The sequence below is a fragment of the Mustela nigripes genome, chromosome 14 (assembly GCF_022355385.1).
Source record: "Mustela nigripes isolate SB6536 chromosome 14, MUSNIG.SB6536, whole genome shotgun sequence".
Taxonomy (NCBI): Eukaryota; Metazoa; Chordata; class Mammalia; order Carnivora; family Mustelidae; genus Mustela; species Mustela nigripes.
The window spans coordinates 78,108,241-78,128,912 of NC_081570.1; the positions used below are offsets into that span (position 1 = coordinate 78,108,241).

General features: G+C 35.2%; 1 protein-coding gene across 1 annotated transcript in view; it reads left to right on the forward strand.

Annotated features, from left to right (window-relative positions):
- Positions 1-388: 388 nt before the first annotated feature.
- BRDT (bromodomain testis associated) overlaps positions 389-20,672 on the forward strand; it is a 64,637-nt gene continuing 44,353 nt past the window's right edge. Inside the window, 11 exon segments of the mRNA XM_059377103.1 lie at positions 389-577; positions 1,724-1,861; positions 3,280-3,394; positions 11,805-11,977; positions 12,506-12,859; positions 16,586-16,714; positions 18,180-18,368; positions 18,961-19,130; positions 19,207-19,499; positions 19,787-19,900; positions 20,035-20,178. Of these exon segments, the coding sequence (XP_059233086.1) occupies positions 389-577; positions 1,724-1,861; positions 3,280-3,394; positions 11,805-11,977; positions 12,506-12,859; positions 16,586-16,714; positions 18,180-18,368; positions 18,961-19,130; positions 19,207-19,499; positions 19,787-19,900; positions 20,035-20,178 (2,008 nt within the window).

Here is a 20,672-nt window from a genome sequence, read left to right on the forward strand (position 1 = left end):
ATGTTTAACATTTCCTGTTACTTCTTTTTTACCAGAAACTTACAGCATTTTCCTGCTAAGACCTCAATTTGTGTTTTGGAAAGCCAGAAGAAATACCATGAAAGTTTGAAATACCTTAAATCATCCAGAACTAAGGCATACATAATGAAACAACTCTTAGTACTTATACAGAAAGAGGTTCGTATTTGTATACAAATGTATTCATCACTTGGCTTTTTTGTTGTCTTAATCATAATGTGATGTAAAACATAATATTACTCATTAACACTTTTTAGTTCCTATAGAAACAATTTTAAATGTTGTTTGAATGTAACTCAGTTTTACTTTTGTGTTTAAGGACATGTATTTATAGGCAACATTGTAATATCAGGATTTGATCCCATTGACAATGTCTCTGTCAAGTCGACAAACAGCTCTAGTTAACCCTCCACCACCAGAATATATAAATACTAAAAAAAATGGGCGATTGACAAATCAACTTCAGTATCTACAAAAAGTTGTCTTGAAGGCTTTATGGAAGCACAGTTTTTCCTGGCCTTTTCAGCAGCCTGTGGATGCTGTGAAACTAAAGTTGCCAGTAAGTATATCTTATGATTATGTTGCTTATAAAAGAGAAAAACACTGTGAATCTCTGAAAGAAAGAAAGAAACTAGTCTTTTTAAAAAAAAAAATTTTATTTATTTATTTGACAGAGAAAGAGATCACAAGTAGGCATAGAAGCAGGCAGAGAGAGGGGGGGAAGCTGGTTCCCCACTGAGTAGAGAGCCTGATGCGGGGCTCAATCCCAGGACCCTGGGATCATGACCTGAGCCGAAGGCAGAGGTTTTAACCCACTGAGCCACCCAGGCGCCCCATAAACTAGTCTTTAATATTATAAAATATATTTAATTTAATGATATATTCTGTACCACTGAAGAATTTTCCAGTGAGTAATTTTCCTAAACAACAAAGCTCATTTTTCAGAGCATTGAAATTCTTATTTTAACAGTTTGGTAAATTATAGTACGTGTTTTCTTGTTAGAGAATGTGTTACCTGACTTTTTTTTTCTTTAAGTTTTATCTATTTACTTTAGAGGGAATGTGTGTATGTGAGCAGGAGAAGAGGGCGAGGCTCCAGCAGGCTCTGTCCTGAGCCTGGAGTCTGGTATGGGGCTCCATCCCCTGACCCCAAGGTCATGACCTGAGCCAAAACCAAGAGTCAAATGCCCAACCAGCTGAACCATCCAGGCACCCCTCACTTGTCTTTTTGGTAGAAGGTTGTCATGAATATCAGCTTCTTCATGAAGTTTTTCTTGACACTTACTTCTTGGTAGACTTAGGTTCATCAAATACAGAATTCAACTTTAAGCCTTCTCTTTGGTATTTTCAGCCATCTGATAACAGAATAGTTAAGTAATTTGTTGCATGGTAAACCATGGCACTGGGATTATATTCTGGATCTGTCAGACTCCATAAATTCTAGGTTTTTCTTCATGCCCTTCACTTTTTATTTTCCAGGATAATTTTATTCTTACATTCTTGTTTTTGTGATTCTTTGTTATTTTTTTCTCTGGAAAAAAAAATGCCCTGGCAGTCAGCTGTCTCAGTATAAAATTTTTTGTTTCTAAATTATGGATTTTTAAAGGTAATCTAGTTACAAGTGTATAACCTCTTAAATCTACTTGTGTACCAGTAGTGAATTTGTTCTTACTACTAACATTTAGAATTTCTTCTTAAAAACTAGGATTATTACACCATTATAAAGACCCCAATGGATTTAAATACAATTAAGAAGCGCTTAGAACATAAATATTATGTGAAGGCTTCAGAATGTATAGCAGACTTCAACATAATGTTCTCAAATTGTTATTTATACAACAAGGTATGTTGTATAAGTTTATGTTATACTTGGTAATTCTTTGCTCTTATAGAAGATGTGTATAGAATGTGTGCTGATTTCAGATTTCAGGTCTTGATTTGGGATATTTTACAGACTTTTTAAGGATAATGTTTATTATCCTTAAATAATAAAGGATAGTGTTTAAGGATAATGTTTATTTTTTACTGGATTTCATAATTTTCATGTATCTATTTATTTAGACTATTTCCCATAATTTTGCCTGAATAACTGTAATGGTTCATTATGTTTTAAAAAATGAAATACCAATGATAGTTTGTTTCTCTAAGTATCATTTCAAAATGTTCTCTACCATACTTCTGCCATTTTAATTATAAATGGTAAACTTTACTATATACTAATCTTGGTTAAATGTTCATGGTATGAATGCAGACAAATTACATACATCTAAACTTCATGACAAGTTAACTTAAAGATGAGACCCATTCTCTGTTACATACCAGTAGTAGTATTTGCATTTGTGTTAATGAACTGACTTGTCTGATAATATATGTGGGCATTTGACCTTAGTCCCCACTTTAGCTTTCATCCTATAAAACTGGATTTGTGTATTCATTTTTTTCTCTCTAGAGTATTCCTGTTTCCCAGAGTACTGCATTCTTTTTAAGCTGTTCTGTATCTAAAAATTTTAAAACTTAAATCCCATTTATTCAAAATCACTGGTAATGCTAGAGTGTAATAGAAATTTTGGTTCCCAAACTCTCAGTGCCATCTTAAATCTAAGAATCTTAGCCAACATGATTTTTTAAAAAGTAACAATTTCAAGTGTCCTTTTACATTTAATATTTTAAAACGAAGTTCAGTAATTTTCCTTAAGTGCCTAACTTCAAAGTAAGTGTTCAAAGTAAGAACCTGCTTTAGGCTTTTGCTTTGTAATCTAACTTAGTTTTTTTTAAATCAGTAGCAAATAAAGCAAGCCAAAGACTTCTATGTGGAGAGTTAAGATTTAAAAATTGGGAAAAAAAAGATTTAAAAACTTAATTAGCTCTACAGTGTCATTTTATCACTTAATTAATTGAAAACTGCATCACATCAAGTCAAATAATGTACTTTTCACAGCCATGAACATGTTTTGTTTTAACTTATATGTGAGGTAGAAATTTTAATTTCTAAAACCTTTTTGTATTAGTAGGATTGGGTTAGATTGTAACACTCTAGTACTCAGAAAGGCTACCTTGGTTATTTTTAGAAGTTAAAAGGGTAGAATGTTAGAATTTAAAATATGAGCTGATACACCATTTTCTGCACTTAATTTAGAAGCAATAAATAATGTTTAATAATATCTGAGAGTACTGTGTCACTGCCTTCTCTAAGGTAGGCTGAATTGTTGAGATTTGGTACAGTGACCATATTGTGTAACTTTATGTTTATATATTTTCTAGCCTGGAGATGACATTGTTCTTATGGCACAAGCTCTAGAGAAGTTGTTTAGGCAGAAATTATCTCAGATGCCACAAGAAGAACAAGTTGTGGGTGGTAAGGAAAGAATAAAGAAAGGTAAGGCAAAAGAGGTTTATGTTTTCTTACTTTCTCTGTCTTTTGTATTAAATATGAATGTGTGTGTGTGTGTGTGTGTGTGTGTGTATGTGTGTAAATATAATGACTAGAACTAAATAATAAATCCCCTAAAGGGGATAGATGTTCAGAAGTCCTTCCATATCCTGGGGTACCTGTGTGGCACAGTCAGTTAAGGATCTTATTCTTGGTTTTGGGTCAGGTGGTGATCTTTGGGTCATGGAAATGAGCCCTGCACCAGGCTCTGCATGGAATCTGCTTGGGACTGTCTTTCCCTCTCCTCTGCTCCCTGCCCTGTATGCATGTGTGCTTTCTCTCTTTCTCTCTCAAAATAAATGAATCTTTAAAAGAAAAAAAAAAGAAGTCCTTCTAAATCCTATTGTATTGGTATAAAATGTCTATTTAAACAGTAAGGCAGACTTTGAAAGCAAAGATGTATCATGCAAGGTTAGGGAATATTGTGTTGATTATGGCCTTGGAGCCCGAGATTTCCTGTAGTATAGTGCCATTCACATAGTAGGCATCCAGTAAATTTATTAGTATTTTTAGTGACTCTTGTATCTGTGCTGTGATAATAAGATAGTCAAAATTGTCAATGTTTTCTTGTATGAAAAGATCCCATAGCTAAGAATGAAATGTTACTGTTGGGTCTGAATGTTCTCCTTTTTTCTAACTCTTAATTAAAAACAAAACAAAACAAAACTTTAGAGAGGAACATTTTACAGCTAATAATTATAGTATTTAAATACAGAGTTAAAAAATTAATCCTAAGTAATCAAATGGATATATTGTAGAGGTTAACCAAGGTTGTCATAGATGAAATGTTGGTTTATTTTTGGATCGCTGATGGTGTACATTTTAGATAAATTCCTTAATTATTCCATGTTAGTTTCCTAATGTATAATGTTAGGAAAATATTTCACTTTTGTGGTTGTAAATGTTTATAAAGTAAACATTGTTCACTTTATAAATTACTTTATAAAATTGTTAAGTGGTTGGAATATAAGAGACTTACACACTATAAAGGTAGTTTGTATCAGTAATTTGTGCTTTTTTTCCTTGTTGGTAGGTATTTAAGATGGGTCACGACTTTTTTTTTATTTAAAGATTTTATTTATTTATTTGACAGAGAGAGATCACAAGTAGGCAGAGAGGCAGGCAGAGAGGGAGGAAGGGAAGCAGGCTCCCCGCTGAGCAGAGAGCCCGATGTGGAACTTGATCCCACAACCCTGAGATCATGACCCGAGCCGAAGGCAGCGGCTCAACCCACTGAGCCACCCAGGCGCCCAAGATGGGCCATGACTTAAAGCTTTACTCAATCATGCGAGATATTCACTGTCTTATTCGAGTTCTTATTTTATTTTTACCTTTGGAAAAGCTTGATCTTAGGTCTGACAATATAAGGCCTAGTGTTTTGAAAGAAGATTAAAATAAGCCCTTACTAGGTAGATAATGAAAAGATCAGTTTGCTATTTAAATTGTTAAAGCAAAGATTATTGCTGACCTAAAATAGTATCTCTAGCTAGGTAAAAATTACCTTTTAGAATGCTTCCCTTAAAAAAAGAAACACTTTAATATATTCTTAATGTTTAAGTTGTAGCTACTTGTTTCAGGTGCTCAAATTACTGTTAAGAGCTTAAATTTCCCTCAGACAAAAATTCTTTGACTTTTCCTCTCAATATGTATTTGGATGTTTGTTACTTATAATGCATATATTATGGGGTTACGAGATGTGTAACCACTCTACCTCTCAAGTTCAATTTACATTTTAGTTAGAAATAAAACTTAAGGGGCTGCTGGGTGGCTCATTTGGTTGAGTGGCTGACTTTTAATTTGGGCTCGAATCATGCTCTCAGAGTCCTGGGATTGAGCCCGTGTCAGGGTTTGTGCTTGGTGGAGAGTCTGCCTCAGTTTTTCCTGTCTCCACCCCCTGCTTTCTTGCTCTATCTCTCTCTCTAAAATGAATGGATATATCTTCAAAAAATAAATAAATGAAACTTTTAAAAAACAATAAGATAATGCATTATAATAAATGTCAGATGATATTACACATAGTACATGCTATGGTTCAAGAAAGTAAGAAGTTGATTCAGGCTGGTAAAGCTGGGTAAGGCTTTAGTGGTGATAGAACTTGAGTTTGGCCTTGAAGGATTGATAGGATTTAGCTTTGGAGTAAAGATCTAGGTTTCCAAATAACTTTCTGGGAATGTTCTACTGCCAGTGTCATGGCATTTTTATGCACAGTGGTAGGGAAACTGTCATATAACAGTAGCTAGTCTAAATAATGGCAAAGAAAAACTTTAAATTTAGTACATTAAATTGAATTGGTGTTGATTTATTGATTGATGAAATTAGTTGAGTAACTTTGAGGTGCTACAATACAGTTCTAGTTCTTGGGATATATCAATAAATGAAACAAACATTTGCCATCTTGGAGTTTACGTTCTAGTAGAAATAGAGGCAAACAACATGAGGGGTTCTGAGTGGGCCTCATTGAGAACTCAAGATATGGACAAAAAAGAACCTTCCAGGAAGAGGGATCAGCTAGAGCAAAGGTCTATAACAGGATCCTTTACTCTTATGTCACTTTGGGCCATGCCTTCAAGACCTGGATCTTTCCTCTTCATCTTGTCAAGGATTTTATTCTTTTGGTTTTCCTCTTTGTTTTGTACATCATTAATCTCTCCTTTGTAGAGTTAGTCTCATTACTCTATAAATATGCTCTAGTGTCTTATTTTTAAAGTTTATCTTTTACATGTCATTTTCCCACTACTGTCCCATTTTTCTGTTTTTCTCTTATATATTCATGAAATTCACTTCAGTGTAGGTTCTAGCCTCACTGAATCACCAAGAAGATTCTTACCACACTACTTAAGAAATTCTTGTCATTTGGGATCTCTTACAGATCTTAATGTGGCAAAATTTAAGTAATATTTTTCTATTCTCACTTTACTTCACCTCTGTCAGTATTTGCCTTAGAAGGCTGTTATCCCTTTTCTTTTTTTTCATTGATTAAAGAATATACATTTTATTATTCATAAATCCAAAAATAGAATATTTGTTACCTTATTACAGTTTGGAATTTTTTTCTCACCAAATCAAATTTTATTTGGTCAAGGCAGGCACTGGTAAGTAGATATTTATCATAATGGTGGCAATTACTGTGTTCACCCTTTTAAAATTTAAATTCAATTAATTAGCATATGGTATATTATTAGTTTTAGAGGTAGAGTTCAGTGATTGATAAGAATACCCGGTGCTCCATTACATCACATGCCCTCCCCAGTGTCCATCACACAGTTACCCCACCGACCCCTACTCCTAGCAACCCTAAATTTGTTTCCTGTGATTAGGAGTCTCATGGTTGTCTCCCTCTCCGATTTTGTCTTGTTTTAGTTTTTTCCTCTCTTCCTCTATGATCCTCTGCATTCTCAAATTCCACATAGGAGTGGAGGTTGTATGATAATTGTCTTTCTCTGATTGACTTATTTTGCTTAGCATAATACCCTCTAGTTCCAACCACACTGTTGCAAATTGCAAGATTTCATATATTTTTTTTTGGATGGCTGTGTATATTCCATGGCATACATATTCCACATCTTCTCTAGCCATTCATCTATTGATAGACATCTGGGCTCTTTCCATAGTTTGGCTATTGTGGACATTGCTGCTATCTACATTGGGGTGTAGGTGCCCCTTTGAATTACCACATTTGTACATTTGGGGTAAATACCCGGTAGGCTACCCGATAGGGTAGCTCTATTTTCAACTTTTTGAGGAACCTCCATACTATTCTAGAGTGCCAGCTTGCATTCCCACCAACAGTGTAAGAGGGTTCCCCTTTTTACATATCCTCGCCAACATCTGTCATTTCCTGACTTGTTAATTTTAGCCATTCTGACTGGTGTGAGGTGGTATCTCATTGTGGGTTTTTTTTTTTAATTTTTTAATTTTTTATAAACATATAATATATTTTTATCCCCAGAGGTACAGGTCTGTGAATTGCCAGGTTTACACACTTCACAGCACTCACCAAAGCACATACCCTCCCCAATGTCAATAACCCCACCCCCCTTCTCCCAGCCCTCCTTCCCCCAACAACCCTCAGTTTGTTTTGTGAGATTAAGGGTCACTTATGGTTTGTCTCCCTCCCAATCCCATCTTGTTTCATTTATTCTTCTCCTACCCACTTAAGCCCCCATGTTGCATCACCACTTCCTCATATCAGGGAGATCATATGATAGTTGTCTTTCTCCGCTTGACTTACTTCGCTAAGCATGATACGCTCTAGTTCCATCCACATTGTCGCAAATGGCAAGATTTCATTTCTTTTGATGGCTGCATAGTATTCCATTGTGTATATATACCACATCTTCTTTATCCATTCATCTGTAGATGGACATCTAGGTTCTTTCCATAGTTTGGCTATTGTGGACATTGTTGCTATAAACCTTCGGGTGCACGTGCCCCTTCGGATCACTACGTTTGTATCTTTAGGGTAAATACCCAGTAGTGCAATTGCCGGGTCATAGGGCAGTTGTATTTTCAACATTTTGAGGGACCTCCATGCTGCTTTCCAGAGTGGTTGCACCAGCTTGCATTCCCACCAACAGTGTAGGAGGGTTCCCCTTTCTCTGCATCCTCACCAGCATCTGTCATATCCTGACTTGTTAATTTTAGCCTTTCTGTCTCATTGTGGTTTTAATTTGTATTTCCCTGATGCTGAATGATGTTGACATTTTTTCATGTGTCTGTTGGTTATTTGTATATCTTTAGAGAAATGCCTGTTCATGTTTTCTGCCCATTTCTTGATTGGATTATTTTTTGGGTGTTATTTGGGTATAGATTTTTGGATACTAGCCCTTTCTCTGATATGTCATTTATAAATATCTTCTCCCATTCTGTTGGTTGTCTTTGGGTTTGCCATCTGTTTTCTATGCCAAAGATTGTATTTTGATGAAGTCCCAATAGTTCATTTTTGTTTTTGTTTCCCTTGCTGCCTCTGGAGATGTGTCTAGCAAGAAATTGCTGCAGCTGAGATCGAAGAGGTTGCTGCCTCTGTTCTCGTCTAGGATTTTGATGGATTCCTATCTCACATTTAGGTCTTTCATCCATTTTGAGTTTACTTTTTGTGTATGGTGTAAGAAATTGGTCCAGTTTCATTCTTCTGCATGTGACTGTCCAATTTTCCCAACTCCATTGGTTGAAGAGACTCTTTTTTCCACTGGACATTCTTTCCTGCTTTGTCAAAGATTAGTTGACCATAGAGTCGAGGGCCACTTCTGGGTTCTCAATTCTGTTCCATTGATCTGTGTTTTTGTGCCAGCATAATACCATCTTGATGATTACAGTTTGTAATAGAGCTTGAAGTCTAGAATTATGATGCCACCAGCTTTGGTTTTCTTTTTTACATTCCTTTGGCTCTTCGGGGTCTTTTCTGATTCCATACAAATTTTAGGATATTTGTTCCAGTGCTGTGAAAAATGTTGGTAGTATTTTGGTACAGATTGCATTGAATATATAGATCACTCTACATAGTGTAGACATTTTAACAATACTTGTTCTTCCAATCCATAAGCATGGAAGTTTTTCCCTTTCTTTGTGTCTCCCTCAATTTTCTTTGATGAGTGTTCTATAGTTTCTATAGTTCAGATCCTTTACCTCTTTTGGTTAGATTTATTCCTAGGTATCTTACGATTTTTGGTGCAATTGTAAATGGGATTGACTCCTTTATTTTTCTTTCTTCTGTCTCATTGTTAGTGATAGAAATGCAACTGATTTCTGTGTATTGATTTTATATCCTGCCACTTTGCTGAATGCCTGTGTGAGTTCTAACAATTTTGGGGTGCAGTCTTTTTAGTTTTCCACATAGAGTATCATTTCATCTGTGAAGAGTGAGAGTTTGACTGCTTATTTGCTAATTTGGATGCCTTTTATTTGTGTTGGCTGATTGTTGAGGTTAGGACTTCTAGTACTGTGTTGAACAACAGTAGTGATAGTGGACATTCCTTCTGTGTTCCTGACCTTGGGTAAAGAGAACAGTATTTACTGTGGGCTCTTTATATATGACTTTTATGGTATTGAGGTATGTTCCCTCTATACCCCCTATCCCTACACTGAGAATAGTTTTAATCGAGAAAGGATGTTGTACTTTGTTAAATGCTTTTTCTCATATTGAGAGGATAGTGTGTTTTTTGTTTTTGTTTTAGATTTTATTTATGTATTTGACAGAGAGATCGATAGCACAAGTAGGCAGAGCAGCAGACAGAGGGATTGGGAGAAGCAGGCTCCACTGAGCAGGGAGCCTGATGTGGGGCTTGATCCCAGGACCCTGGGATCATGACCTGAGCCAAAGGCAGATGTTTAACTGACTGAGCCACCCAGGCACCCAGGATCATGTGGTTCTTGTCCTTTCTTTTGTTAATGTAGTTAGTGTATCACAATTATTGATTGATTTGCAGATTTTGAACCACCCTTTCAGCCCGAGAATAAATCCCATTTGGTCAAGGTGAATAATCCTTGTAATGTACTCTTCCTTGAAATGCCTTTATTCTTGGTGCACACTCTAATTTTGTGAGTTTACTTCCCATTGTGTAGTCCTCTTAGCATTATACTTTTCTATTAAACCTCTAAAATATTGGAGGTTTTTTTTTTTCAAGGCTTGATATTAGATAATTCTTTTTCTAAATTCCATCTGTGTGCTGTTAATTCCCAAATTATATCTCTAATACAGCCACTGAACAGTTCCACTTAGATGTCTTATACAGATGTTAACATTAACTGGCTCACAGTTAAACACTGATGTTCCTCAGATTATTCTGTGTAGCTGAAATGGTACTAATACACAGTTATTCAAGCTAGAATAGTAGAAGTTGTCCTTTATTCCTTCCTTTTTCTCTCACTCTTTTTCACATTCTGTTCATTAATAAGTCATTTGTATTCAAACCTCAATTTGTTTTTGCAATTATCCTTGTTCACGCTACCATCGTCTTATTCCCTGTGATCCTGATTCTTCTATGTGGTCTATTGTCTACACAATAACAAAGGCGGTATTTTAAAAATAAACTAGAATACATCATTAGCCTGCATAAAGCCTCTCTTTAGTTTCTCATGTTAAAATGAAGTCTGAATTCCTACTGTGGCCCTTTGTGATCTGGTATTTGCCAATTCTCCATTCTCATCTTGAGCAGCTTTCTCCTCAGTCACTGAAGTTTTCCCTACTGATTGTCTTGAAATACATTTTTACTGCCATCCCATTCTCTGACTGGTTATTTCTTAAATTCACAGTAAAATCTTAATTGGTTCCTCTTCAGAGAGGCCTGCTGGCTTATCTTCTTCATAGTAGGTCTCTGTCTTAATTTAGTCAGCACCCCATTTATTTCCATTTTGGCGCTCAACATCACTTGTAATCAATTTGATTTTTTTTCTGTTTCTTACACTAGAGAATGTGCTCACCAAGGACAGAAACTGTGTCTGTCTTGTTCATTGTTGTGCCCTAGCACCTAGAAAGGTGGCCTGATACATAGTGGCATGCAATATATGTTCATGGGGTCCTTTTAAGTTCTAAATACTGTATTATGTCCAAGATATATTGTAGAGATTGAAACAAAGTTCCCTTCCCCTCACAGAGCTTTTTGTTCTAGTTCACAAATTTGGTAAAATTTAGTAAATGTACGTATTCCTCATTATACTTAGCTGTTTAGCTCCTGAGCTCAAAGAGCCACAGTTGGGATATCAAAAGATATGAGGTTATCTCAGTTTATTTGGTTCCTAAGTTTTAATTTGTGGATAATGAGAACTCAGAGATTGAGGAATACAAGTCCTGTCTTAAAATATATTGTAACCCTTTTGGTTCCTGAGTTTGTTAAGAATTCGAAGAGTCAAGGATACCTATATGTTCTACATCAAATGTGATAATATCAGGGAAAAAGTAAGAATAAGAGAACAAGAAAGTAGTGGGGTTCAGAAGAGAGTTGTTTTACATAGGATGGCCTGAGAATGTAACATTTCCGTAAAGACATAAAGGGAATTTGGAATGAGCCGTGAGGCTATCTCCTTTCGGGCAGAGAGAATAGTCTGCTTATGCTTACCAGATTTGAGGCTTTGTGGCAGACCAGTAGGCTGAAGTGATAGGAAGTGAGGTTGGGAGGGGGGAGTGCATGTAGGTAGAGAGATCATGCGGGTCCTTACAAAGCATTGTAGGTTTGAGGTCTCCAATATTATATCTAAATTGCTCTGACAGGTGTTAGCAAGTATGTGGGGGAGAGTTTCAAAGGGGAATTGGGAGTGTATTGTGTTTATATTGCTAAAAAGCTGAACTACATGAATTAGAATACAAAGAAAAATAGTTTATGTTTTACTCACATATTGACTCTTGTTCACACTTTACTAGGCATTCAACATAATGTGACAGTTCCTTCTGTTAAAGAAAAACAATCCCCCACAGCACTAGAACAAGTATTTAAGCCACAAGTGATTCCCTCTGTATTTCCTGAGACATCAGTTTCTCCTTCAAACATGGCACAAGGTACTCCATTCAACTCGACCTCACAAACAGTGGCCCAAGTAAGTTCACTATAGCTTTAAAATGTTTCCATGTAAGGAGTTGTGATGACTAAACCTTTTAAGTTGATGTGAAAATCTGTCTTCAGCTTACTGCAGCCAGTTTTTTTGTCTGTTTACATTTTATAACAAGAGACCTAGGATGTGAACCAAATTTTAGAGATTTCTTGTAGGATTTGTACTGGTTTACTATATTTTTAGTGTTACTATCAGTTGCCCACCTATCCATTCTGTGTGTTATGTAATTTCTTTTGGGTTGATAATTTAAAATTGTATACCATAGCTGATTTCAGGTATTCAGAAACTTGTTTTTTGTATAACCATGACTTATTTTTCCATATGTCTTTCATTTAGGTTTACACAAGACAATTCTTTGAATATTAGGAAGAAAATACTTGAACTATTTGCTTATAAAAGAGAAATTAAGCTTCACTAATATTTAACATAGGGAAGACTTGGTGCTCTTAATTTTGAAAACTTGCTCTGAATGCCCACTTAATTGTAATTTTTGTTGTTGTTGAACTGTTCCAGGTTACAAGGGGTGTGAAGAGGAAAGCAGATACCACAACTCCTACAGCTTCAGTAGTTAAAGCAAGTGGTGAATCTTCCCCAACACTTGCAGAAAAGAAATCATTGAAAATGCCACCTATAAAAGAGAATGTGCTGAAGACTGTTTTGCCAGATTCTCAGCAACAGTGTAAAGTTGTAAAGAATGTTAAAGTGACCGAACAGTTAAGGCACTGTAGTGAGATTCTTAAAGAAATGCTTGCAAAGAAACACTTGTCCTATGCATGGCCCTTTTATAACCCTGTTGATGTTAATGCTTTGGGGCTCCATAACTACTATGATATTGTGAAAAATCCAATGGATCTTGGAACTATTAAGGTAAATGTTGTCTTAGTAGAAGAAACTTCTTTTCTTGATCATAAAAGTACTCTTGTTCAGTGTAAAAAATTGTTTTAATTCAGGAAAAGATAAAGAAGAAAATTAAAATCATTAGTAGGTCATATCACCTGGAATGAATCATGGGAAAAATCTTAAACATCTTTTTCTTGTTTTATTCTATTGTTCTTGCCACAATGTTTGAGTTGCAGTATGTAATATTACTCTGTACCCTGAATTTTCACATACTGTGTTGTAGACATTTTCTCATTATATATTCAAGGTTATATTTTTAATAATTGCATGATTCTGATATAATTTTGGGGAGGGGAATAAGGCACTGATATAGTTTCCAATCCCTCTCTGCATTTTTGGGGGCGATGTCTACTGCCTTTGTCAGGTTTTTTTAATTACTATTTTTTAAAATTTGATTTTTAAGTAAAGTCTACCCCCAGCATGGGGCACAAACTCATGAACCCAAGATGAAGAGTCACATGCTTTACCAACTGAATCAGCCAGGCACCCCTTAATTTTTAATTGAGGTATAGTTGACATGCAATTTTATATGATTAAGGTGTACAGCACAATGATTTGACAGTTCTATACTTTGTTTAGTACTCACCATGAAAGTGTAGTTACCATCCATTACTGTAACAATGTTATTACAATATTGTTTATATTCCCTATTCTATACTATTCATCCCCATGGCTTATTTTGTGAGTAGAAGTTTTGTACCTCTTAATCCCCTTTGCCTATTTCATTCATCCCCTCTTTCCACCTTGCAATCATCAGTTTGTTCTCAGTACTTATGAGACTGTTTCTGTATATGTGTGTGTTGCTTTGTTTTTTAGATTCCACATACAAGTGTGATGATAATGGTATTTGTCTTCCTCTGTCTTATTTCACTTAGCATAAATATCCTCTGGGTCAATCCACATTGTTGCAGATAACAAGATCTTATACCATTTTTTATGGCTGAGTAATATTGTGTGTGTGTGTGTGTGTGTGTGTGTGTGTGTGTGTGTGATCTTCTTTATCCATTCATCTATTGGACTCTGAGGTTGCTTCAATACCTTGGCTATTTTAAATAATACTGCAATAAACAGAGGTACATATATATATTTTTTGAATTAGTGTTTTTGTTTTCTTAAATGAATTATTTCTATATCTTGGATATTAACCCCATATCAGGTACATAATTCACATATCTCTTCTGTTCAGTTGTTTGCCTTTTTGTTTTATGATATTCTTCACTGTGCAAAAGCTTTTTTGTCTGATAGACTTTATTTTTGCTTTTGTTTCCCTGGCCTGAGTAGACATCCAGAAAAATGTTACTAAAACTAAAAATGTTGCCCATGTTCAAGAGATTACTACTTATATTTTCTTCTAGTTTTATGGCTTTTATGTTTTATTTAGGTCTTTAATCCATTTTGAATTTATTTTTATGTATAGTATAGGAAGGTGTTTCAGTTTTCATTCTTCTGCACTTAACTCTAGTTTTTGCAGCAACATTTGAAGAGACTTGTCTGTTCTCCATTGTACATTCTTGCCTCCTTTGTCAGAGGTTAATTGACCATATAAGTGTTGGTTTATTTCTTTCTGTCCTGTTCTGCTGATATGTGAGTCTGGTTTTGTGCCAGTACCTCCCCGTTTTGATTACTGTAGATTTGTAATATATCTTGAAATCTGGGATTGCAATACCTCTAGTTAAGTTTTTCTTTTTAGATTTTTAAATTTTTTTTATAAACATACAATGTATTATTATCCCCAAATCTAGTTATGTTCTTAAGGTTGCTTTGGCAATTCACGCTCTTTGTGGTTCCTTAAAATTTTTAGGATTATTTATTCTAGGTCTGTGAGTACTTCTGTTGGCATTTTCATAGGGATTGCATGAAATCTGTAGATTGCTTTGGGTGGTATGACATTTTAACTATTCTTCCAGTTCATAAGCATAGTTTATCTTTCCATTTATGTCTTCACTTTCTTTCATGAGTGTCTTATAATTTTCAGAGTACAGGTCTTGTACCCTTTGGTTAGATTCATTTCTAGGTTTGTTTGTGTTTTTGCTTTTTGATGCAATTATAAATGGGATTGTTTTTCTTAATTATTTTTTCTACTACTTTCTTATTAGTATGTAGATGTGGCATATTTCTATATATTAATTTAACATCCTGCAACTTTACTGAATTCATTTATTCTAACAGCTGTTTGGTAGAGTTTTTTGGTTTTTCTATATACAGTGTCATCTCATCTATAAATAGTGACAGTTTTACTTTTCCCCACCACTTTGGGTGCCTTTTACTTCTTTTTCTTGTCTGATTGCTGCAGCTAGGATTTTTAGTACTATGTTGAGTAAAAGTGATGAGAGTGGACATCCCTGGTCTTGGTCTTAGAAGAAAAGCTTTCAGTTTTTCACCATTGAATATTGTATTAGCTGTGGTTTTTCATATATGGCCTTTATTATATTGAGGTATGTTTGATTTAAACCCACACTGTTGAGAGTTTTATCACGAACAGATTTGAGTTTTGTCATATTTTTTCTACATTTATTGAGATGACCATATGGCTTTTACCCTTCATTTTATTCATGTATTATATCCCATTGATTGATTTGTAGATATTGAATCATCCTTGCATTCCTGGGATAAATCCCACTTGTTTATAATGGAAGAGTTTTGCTAATATTTTGTGAGGATTTTTGCATCTATGTTCATCAGGGGTATTGGCCTGTAATTTATTTTTAATAGTGTCTTTATTGTTTTATCATCAGGGTGATGCTGGCCTCATAGAAGGAATTTGGAACTTTTTATTCCATTTCTATTTTTTTGAATAGTTTGAGGAAGTTAGGTGTTAACTCTTTAAATGTTTGGTAGGATTCCCTTGTGAAGCCATGTGGTCCCAACTTCTGTTTCTTGGGAGTTTTTGATTACTGATTCAATTCCATTATGAGTAATTGGTCTGTTCAGATTTTCTATTTCATCATGACTTAGTCTCAGAAAGATTGTGTGTTTCCGGGAATTTATCCATTTCTTCTAGGTTATCTTAATTTGTTCTCCCTTTTTTTTTTTTTTTTTTTGGTAATAGTCTCTTATCCTTTGTATTTCTATGGATTGGTTGTTTCTTCTCTTTCATTTCTGAGTCCTCTTTTTTTGATGTGTCTGGGTAAAGGTTGATCAGTTTTGTCTTATTTTTTTCAAAGGATTGGCTCTTACTTTCATTTGTCTTTGTTGTTGTTTTTTTAGTCTCTTCATTTCTGTTCTGATGTTAGTATTTCTTTCCTTTTACCAATTTTGTTCATTTTAAATGTCTTTCATTTTGAGGAAATTTTTAATAAAAATCTTTCATTTAAATGTTCAAGGTTGGTTTGAGGAATTTATCTTTTCATTGCTTTCCTAGGATCATATTTGTCTAAGATTGTCTAGAAATGCACTATTTTCCTGCTTTTGTGATTATGTTTGTCTTCTTTTCTTTTTTTTTTAAATACTTGGAATAGCAATCTTCCTTACCTCTACTTGTCAAAATTCATTGGATATTTTCAAGGTCAAAAAGACAAAGCAAATACAGCAGGATTTTAACATTTGTCAAATTTGGAGGGTGGGTGTCTGTTTTGGGTATTACCTGTGTTGTTCTGTATGTTTCAACTATTTCATAATATATAATTAATGTAAACACTCAAATGATTGTTGGACTGTGTTGTTTATGAATCCTGTAATTTTTCCTTAATTTAGGGGAAAATGGACAACCAAGAATATAAAGATGCATATGAATTTGCTGCAGATGTTAGATTAATGTTCATGAATTGCTACAGATACAATCCTCCAGATCATGAAGTAGTAACAATGGCAAGAATGCTCCAGGTAAGTTGATGGGTGTGCTCTGAAAGTGAGTTTTCTCTGAACATAATTTGGAAATTTTATTTTGGGATTTCTTTAAAAGATTTTATTTTCTTGAGAAAGCAAAAGTGAGAGAGATCACAGAAGGAGAGGGAGAAGCAGACCCTCCACCAAGTAGAGAGCTCGATGCAGGGCTTGATCCCAGGACCCTGAGATCATGACCTGAGCCGAAGGCAGACACTTTAACTGACTGAGCCACCCAGGTGCCCCTCGTTTAGAAATTTAAGAGAACCATAAGTCAATAAAGCATGCCCCACTTCCCAAATATAAAGCACAATTTATTAAGTAAATTGACTCTTAAAATGGGGTTGTTTTTTAAGGTGTAGTACTCATTAGTAATAAATCTTTTAAGGAGACTGCATTATACATAGAGGATATGGGGGAAATATTAGTGAAGAGGGGATGGTAGATAGCTTGAGATAGGATTGACTAGAACCCATGTTCCCCTGAAGGTAAAGCTCTAGGACTTTGGGTGGAATGCAGTGGAGTTGGAGTTAGTGGAATGATGAATCAACCATAGGACAGGAGCTCCTTGAAAGAAGGTCCTCTCTACAGCTTAAGAGGTCTATCTTATGTAGTGAAAAAAGTACCATCTGTACCCCAATGTTTATAGCAGCAATGGCCACGGTCGCCAAACTGTGGAAAGAACCAAGATGCCCTTCAATGGACGAATAGATAAGGAAGATGTGGTCCATATACACTATGGAGTATTATGCCTCCATCAGAAAGGATGAGTACCCAACTTTTGTAGCAACATGGATGGGACTGGAAGAGATTATGCTGAGTGAAATAAGTCAAGCAGAGAGAGTCAATTATCACATGGTTTCACTTATTTGTGGAGCATAACAAATAGCATGGAGGACATGGGGAGTTAGAGAGAAGAAGGGAGTTGGGGGAAATTGGAAGAGGAGGTGAACCAGGAGAGACTGTGGACTCTGAAAAACAATCTGAGGTGTTTGAAGTGGTGGGGGGTGGGGGTGGGAGGTTGGGAGAACCAGGTGGTGGGTATTAGAGAGGGCATGGAGCACTGGGTGTGGTGCAAAAATAATGAATACTGTTGGGCTGGAAATAAATAAAAAATTTAAAAAAGATGTCTATCTTATATGGGAGAGAGGAGAAAAGTTTCAAGGTTCGCAGGCAAGGAAGCATGAGTCTTATGTTACTTCTTTGGCTAACTGCCCCCCCCCCCGAACGTTTTACAGAGATAAAATGGAAATATAACACTTTATACATTTAAAGTATATAATAGAATGATTTTATGTATATACTATGCAATGATTATTCGAAGGAAAAATAGAATTATCATCAAAATACGACATTTGCTGAAGGGTGTTACTGCTGTATTACATTGGAAATACAGAAAATATAGTCTAAATATAGTGTAATTATAAGTATAAATATAAAAATATAGTTTAATTTTTTATTATAGGATGTTTTTGAAATGCATTTTGCAAAAATCCCAGATGAACCTGTGGGGAGTATGCCTGTCTGCTACATAAGAACAGACACCACAAAAATCCTTGGTAGAGAAAGCAGTAGTGAAGCTTCCTCTGAAGGTAACTCTTCTGGGGATTCTGAAGATGAACGAGTTCAGCGTCTTGCAAAGCTTCAGGAGCAGGTAGTTGATTGTATTGATGAAAGTTTTTGTATTTTTATGAGCTGTTGTTGCAGATCTATTATAACATCTTTTTTGTAGATTAAAAGCTGTTACATTTAGATCACTTAGGAGCTATGACTGTTTACTTCCTGCCACGTTTGTAATGTTTAGTAGTCTTACACAAAGATCTATGTATCTTAAAATTCTGTTACCTTTCTAACCACAAGGAATTTATACTCATTGAAATAATTTACATTACATAATCCAAGATATTTGATGGAGTAGTTTTTGTTCAGTATTGCCACCTTTTGTGATACAATGTTAACCTCCTAGTTCAAGCCTGAAAGAAAACAAAGTTGAGATTACCTAGAAATGTTCATTTTCATGGTCTGTTTTTAGTTGAATATCTTAGTTTATGGGTTGAGCATGGAATAGTATTTCTGATTTAATGTATGCCCTTCAAAATGATGAATTTGTGGAATGAAATTAGAGCTTGAAGGAAATCTAGTATGAAATGAATTTCAAAAGGATAGGGTTGACTTTTGAGTGCCTTCATTTTTTTTCCTAATGTGTTTAGAGCCATGAATGTTGAAAGAATTTTTTTCTTTATTAGCTGAAAGCTGTTCATCAACAGCTACAGGTTCTCTCCCAAGTACCTTTCCGTAAGCTAAAGAAAAGGAATAAGTCTAAAAGGGAAAAGAAGAAAGAAAAGGCTAATAACAGAGATGAAAATCCAAGAAAAAAGTTTAATCAAGTGAAATTAAAGGAGAAGTCCAAAAGCAAGTAAGTATCTTTTATAATGCCTTATTCATATAGTAGTATTATTTAACATATTTGACTAAATTTAGTTTTTGTTTAGTCAGCCAAAGAAGAGGAAACAACAGGTGTTTGCTCTGAAACCTGAAGATGAGGATAATGCTAAGCCTATGAACTATGATGAGAAAAGGCAGTTAAGCTTGGATATAAACAAACTCCCTGGAGATAAACTTGGGCGAGTAGTTCACATAATACAATCAAGAGAGCCTTCTCTGAGAAATTCCAACCCTGATGAGATAGAGATAGACTTTGAAACACTGAAAGCATCAACACTGAGAGAACTGGAAAAGTACGTTGCGGCATGTCTAAGAAGAAAAAGACTGATAAAACCTCAGGGTATGTATTTCTATCAGTAGAAAGCCGACTGGTATTTGTGTTAGTTTTTTTTTTTTAATTTTATTTATTTGACAGAGAGAGATCACAAGTAGGCAGAGAGGCAGGCAGAGAGAGAGAGAGAGAGAGGAGGAAGCAGGCTCCCTGCTGAGCAGAGAGCCCGATGTGGGACTCGATCCCAGGACCCTGAGATCATGACCTGAGCGAAGGCAGCGGCTTAACCCACTGAGCCACCCAGGCACCCTGTGTTAGTTTTTGATAAGACGTTTTTTCCCTCTTAAATCACATAGGTAAGAAAATAACGAAGTCCAAAGAAGAATTTCATTCACAGAAAAAACAGGAGTTGGAAAAGCGGTTACTAGATGTCAACAATCAGTTAAATTCAAGAAAATGTCAAGCAAAACGTAGGTGGCAGTTTTTTATGTATTTGTTTTTAAAAAGGGAACAGGTTTCTTTCTTCCTTTTTTTTTTTTTTTTCCAAGTGTTCATGTAATTATTTGATTCTGCTGGCATTGTAATGTGTTTCCCTGTTTTGTAGCTGAGAAAACCCAGTCATCCAAGGCTGTTGGAAGCGGTTCCCGATTGAGTGAAAGCAGCAGCAGCAGCACTAGCAGCTCATCGGAGACTGAAAGCAGCAGCAGTGATTCAAGCTCCTCGGGCAGCAGCAGTGATTCCGAATCAGGTTAGCTGTCCCCTTAAGTGTACCTCTGTTTGTGGGAACATCTGTTTCTTGTATTATTGAAACTTATATTTTTAAGAAATGTTTGTCATTTACCCAGAACCTATGGTTTGGATGCCACAGTTATTATTTAATTACATGTTGACATTCTTACTATTTTCTTTAAAAGAGATACTGTGTAAAAAGGAAACTTCATATTATTTGTATAAGACTTACAGGTTTGTAATGCTGAAAAGAAATTTACTAAAGGTGGGAGATAGTTTCTTAGTATATAATACCACATCTTAATTCGAGAAAATAACAAATAATAAAATTCCGATCTTCACTTCTTTTATAAAATAAAGGCTTATTTGAGGACATCTTTCACTTTACTCTGCGTGATATATCAGACCACTCAAATGTTGCACAGTATGTCCTGTTGTGACAGTATATTCTAAATTGAATAAGCACTTTGGATTGTCATCCCAGAAAATGTTTAAAGCAGAATTTTATTCACT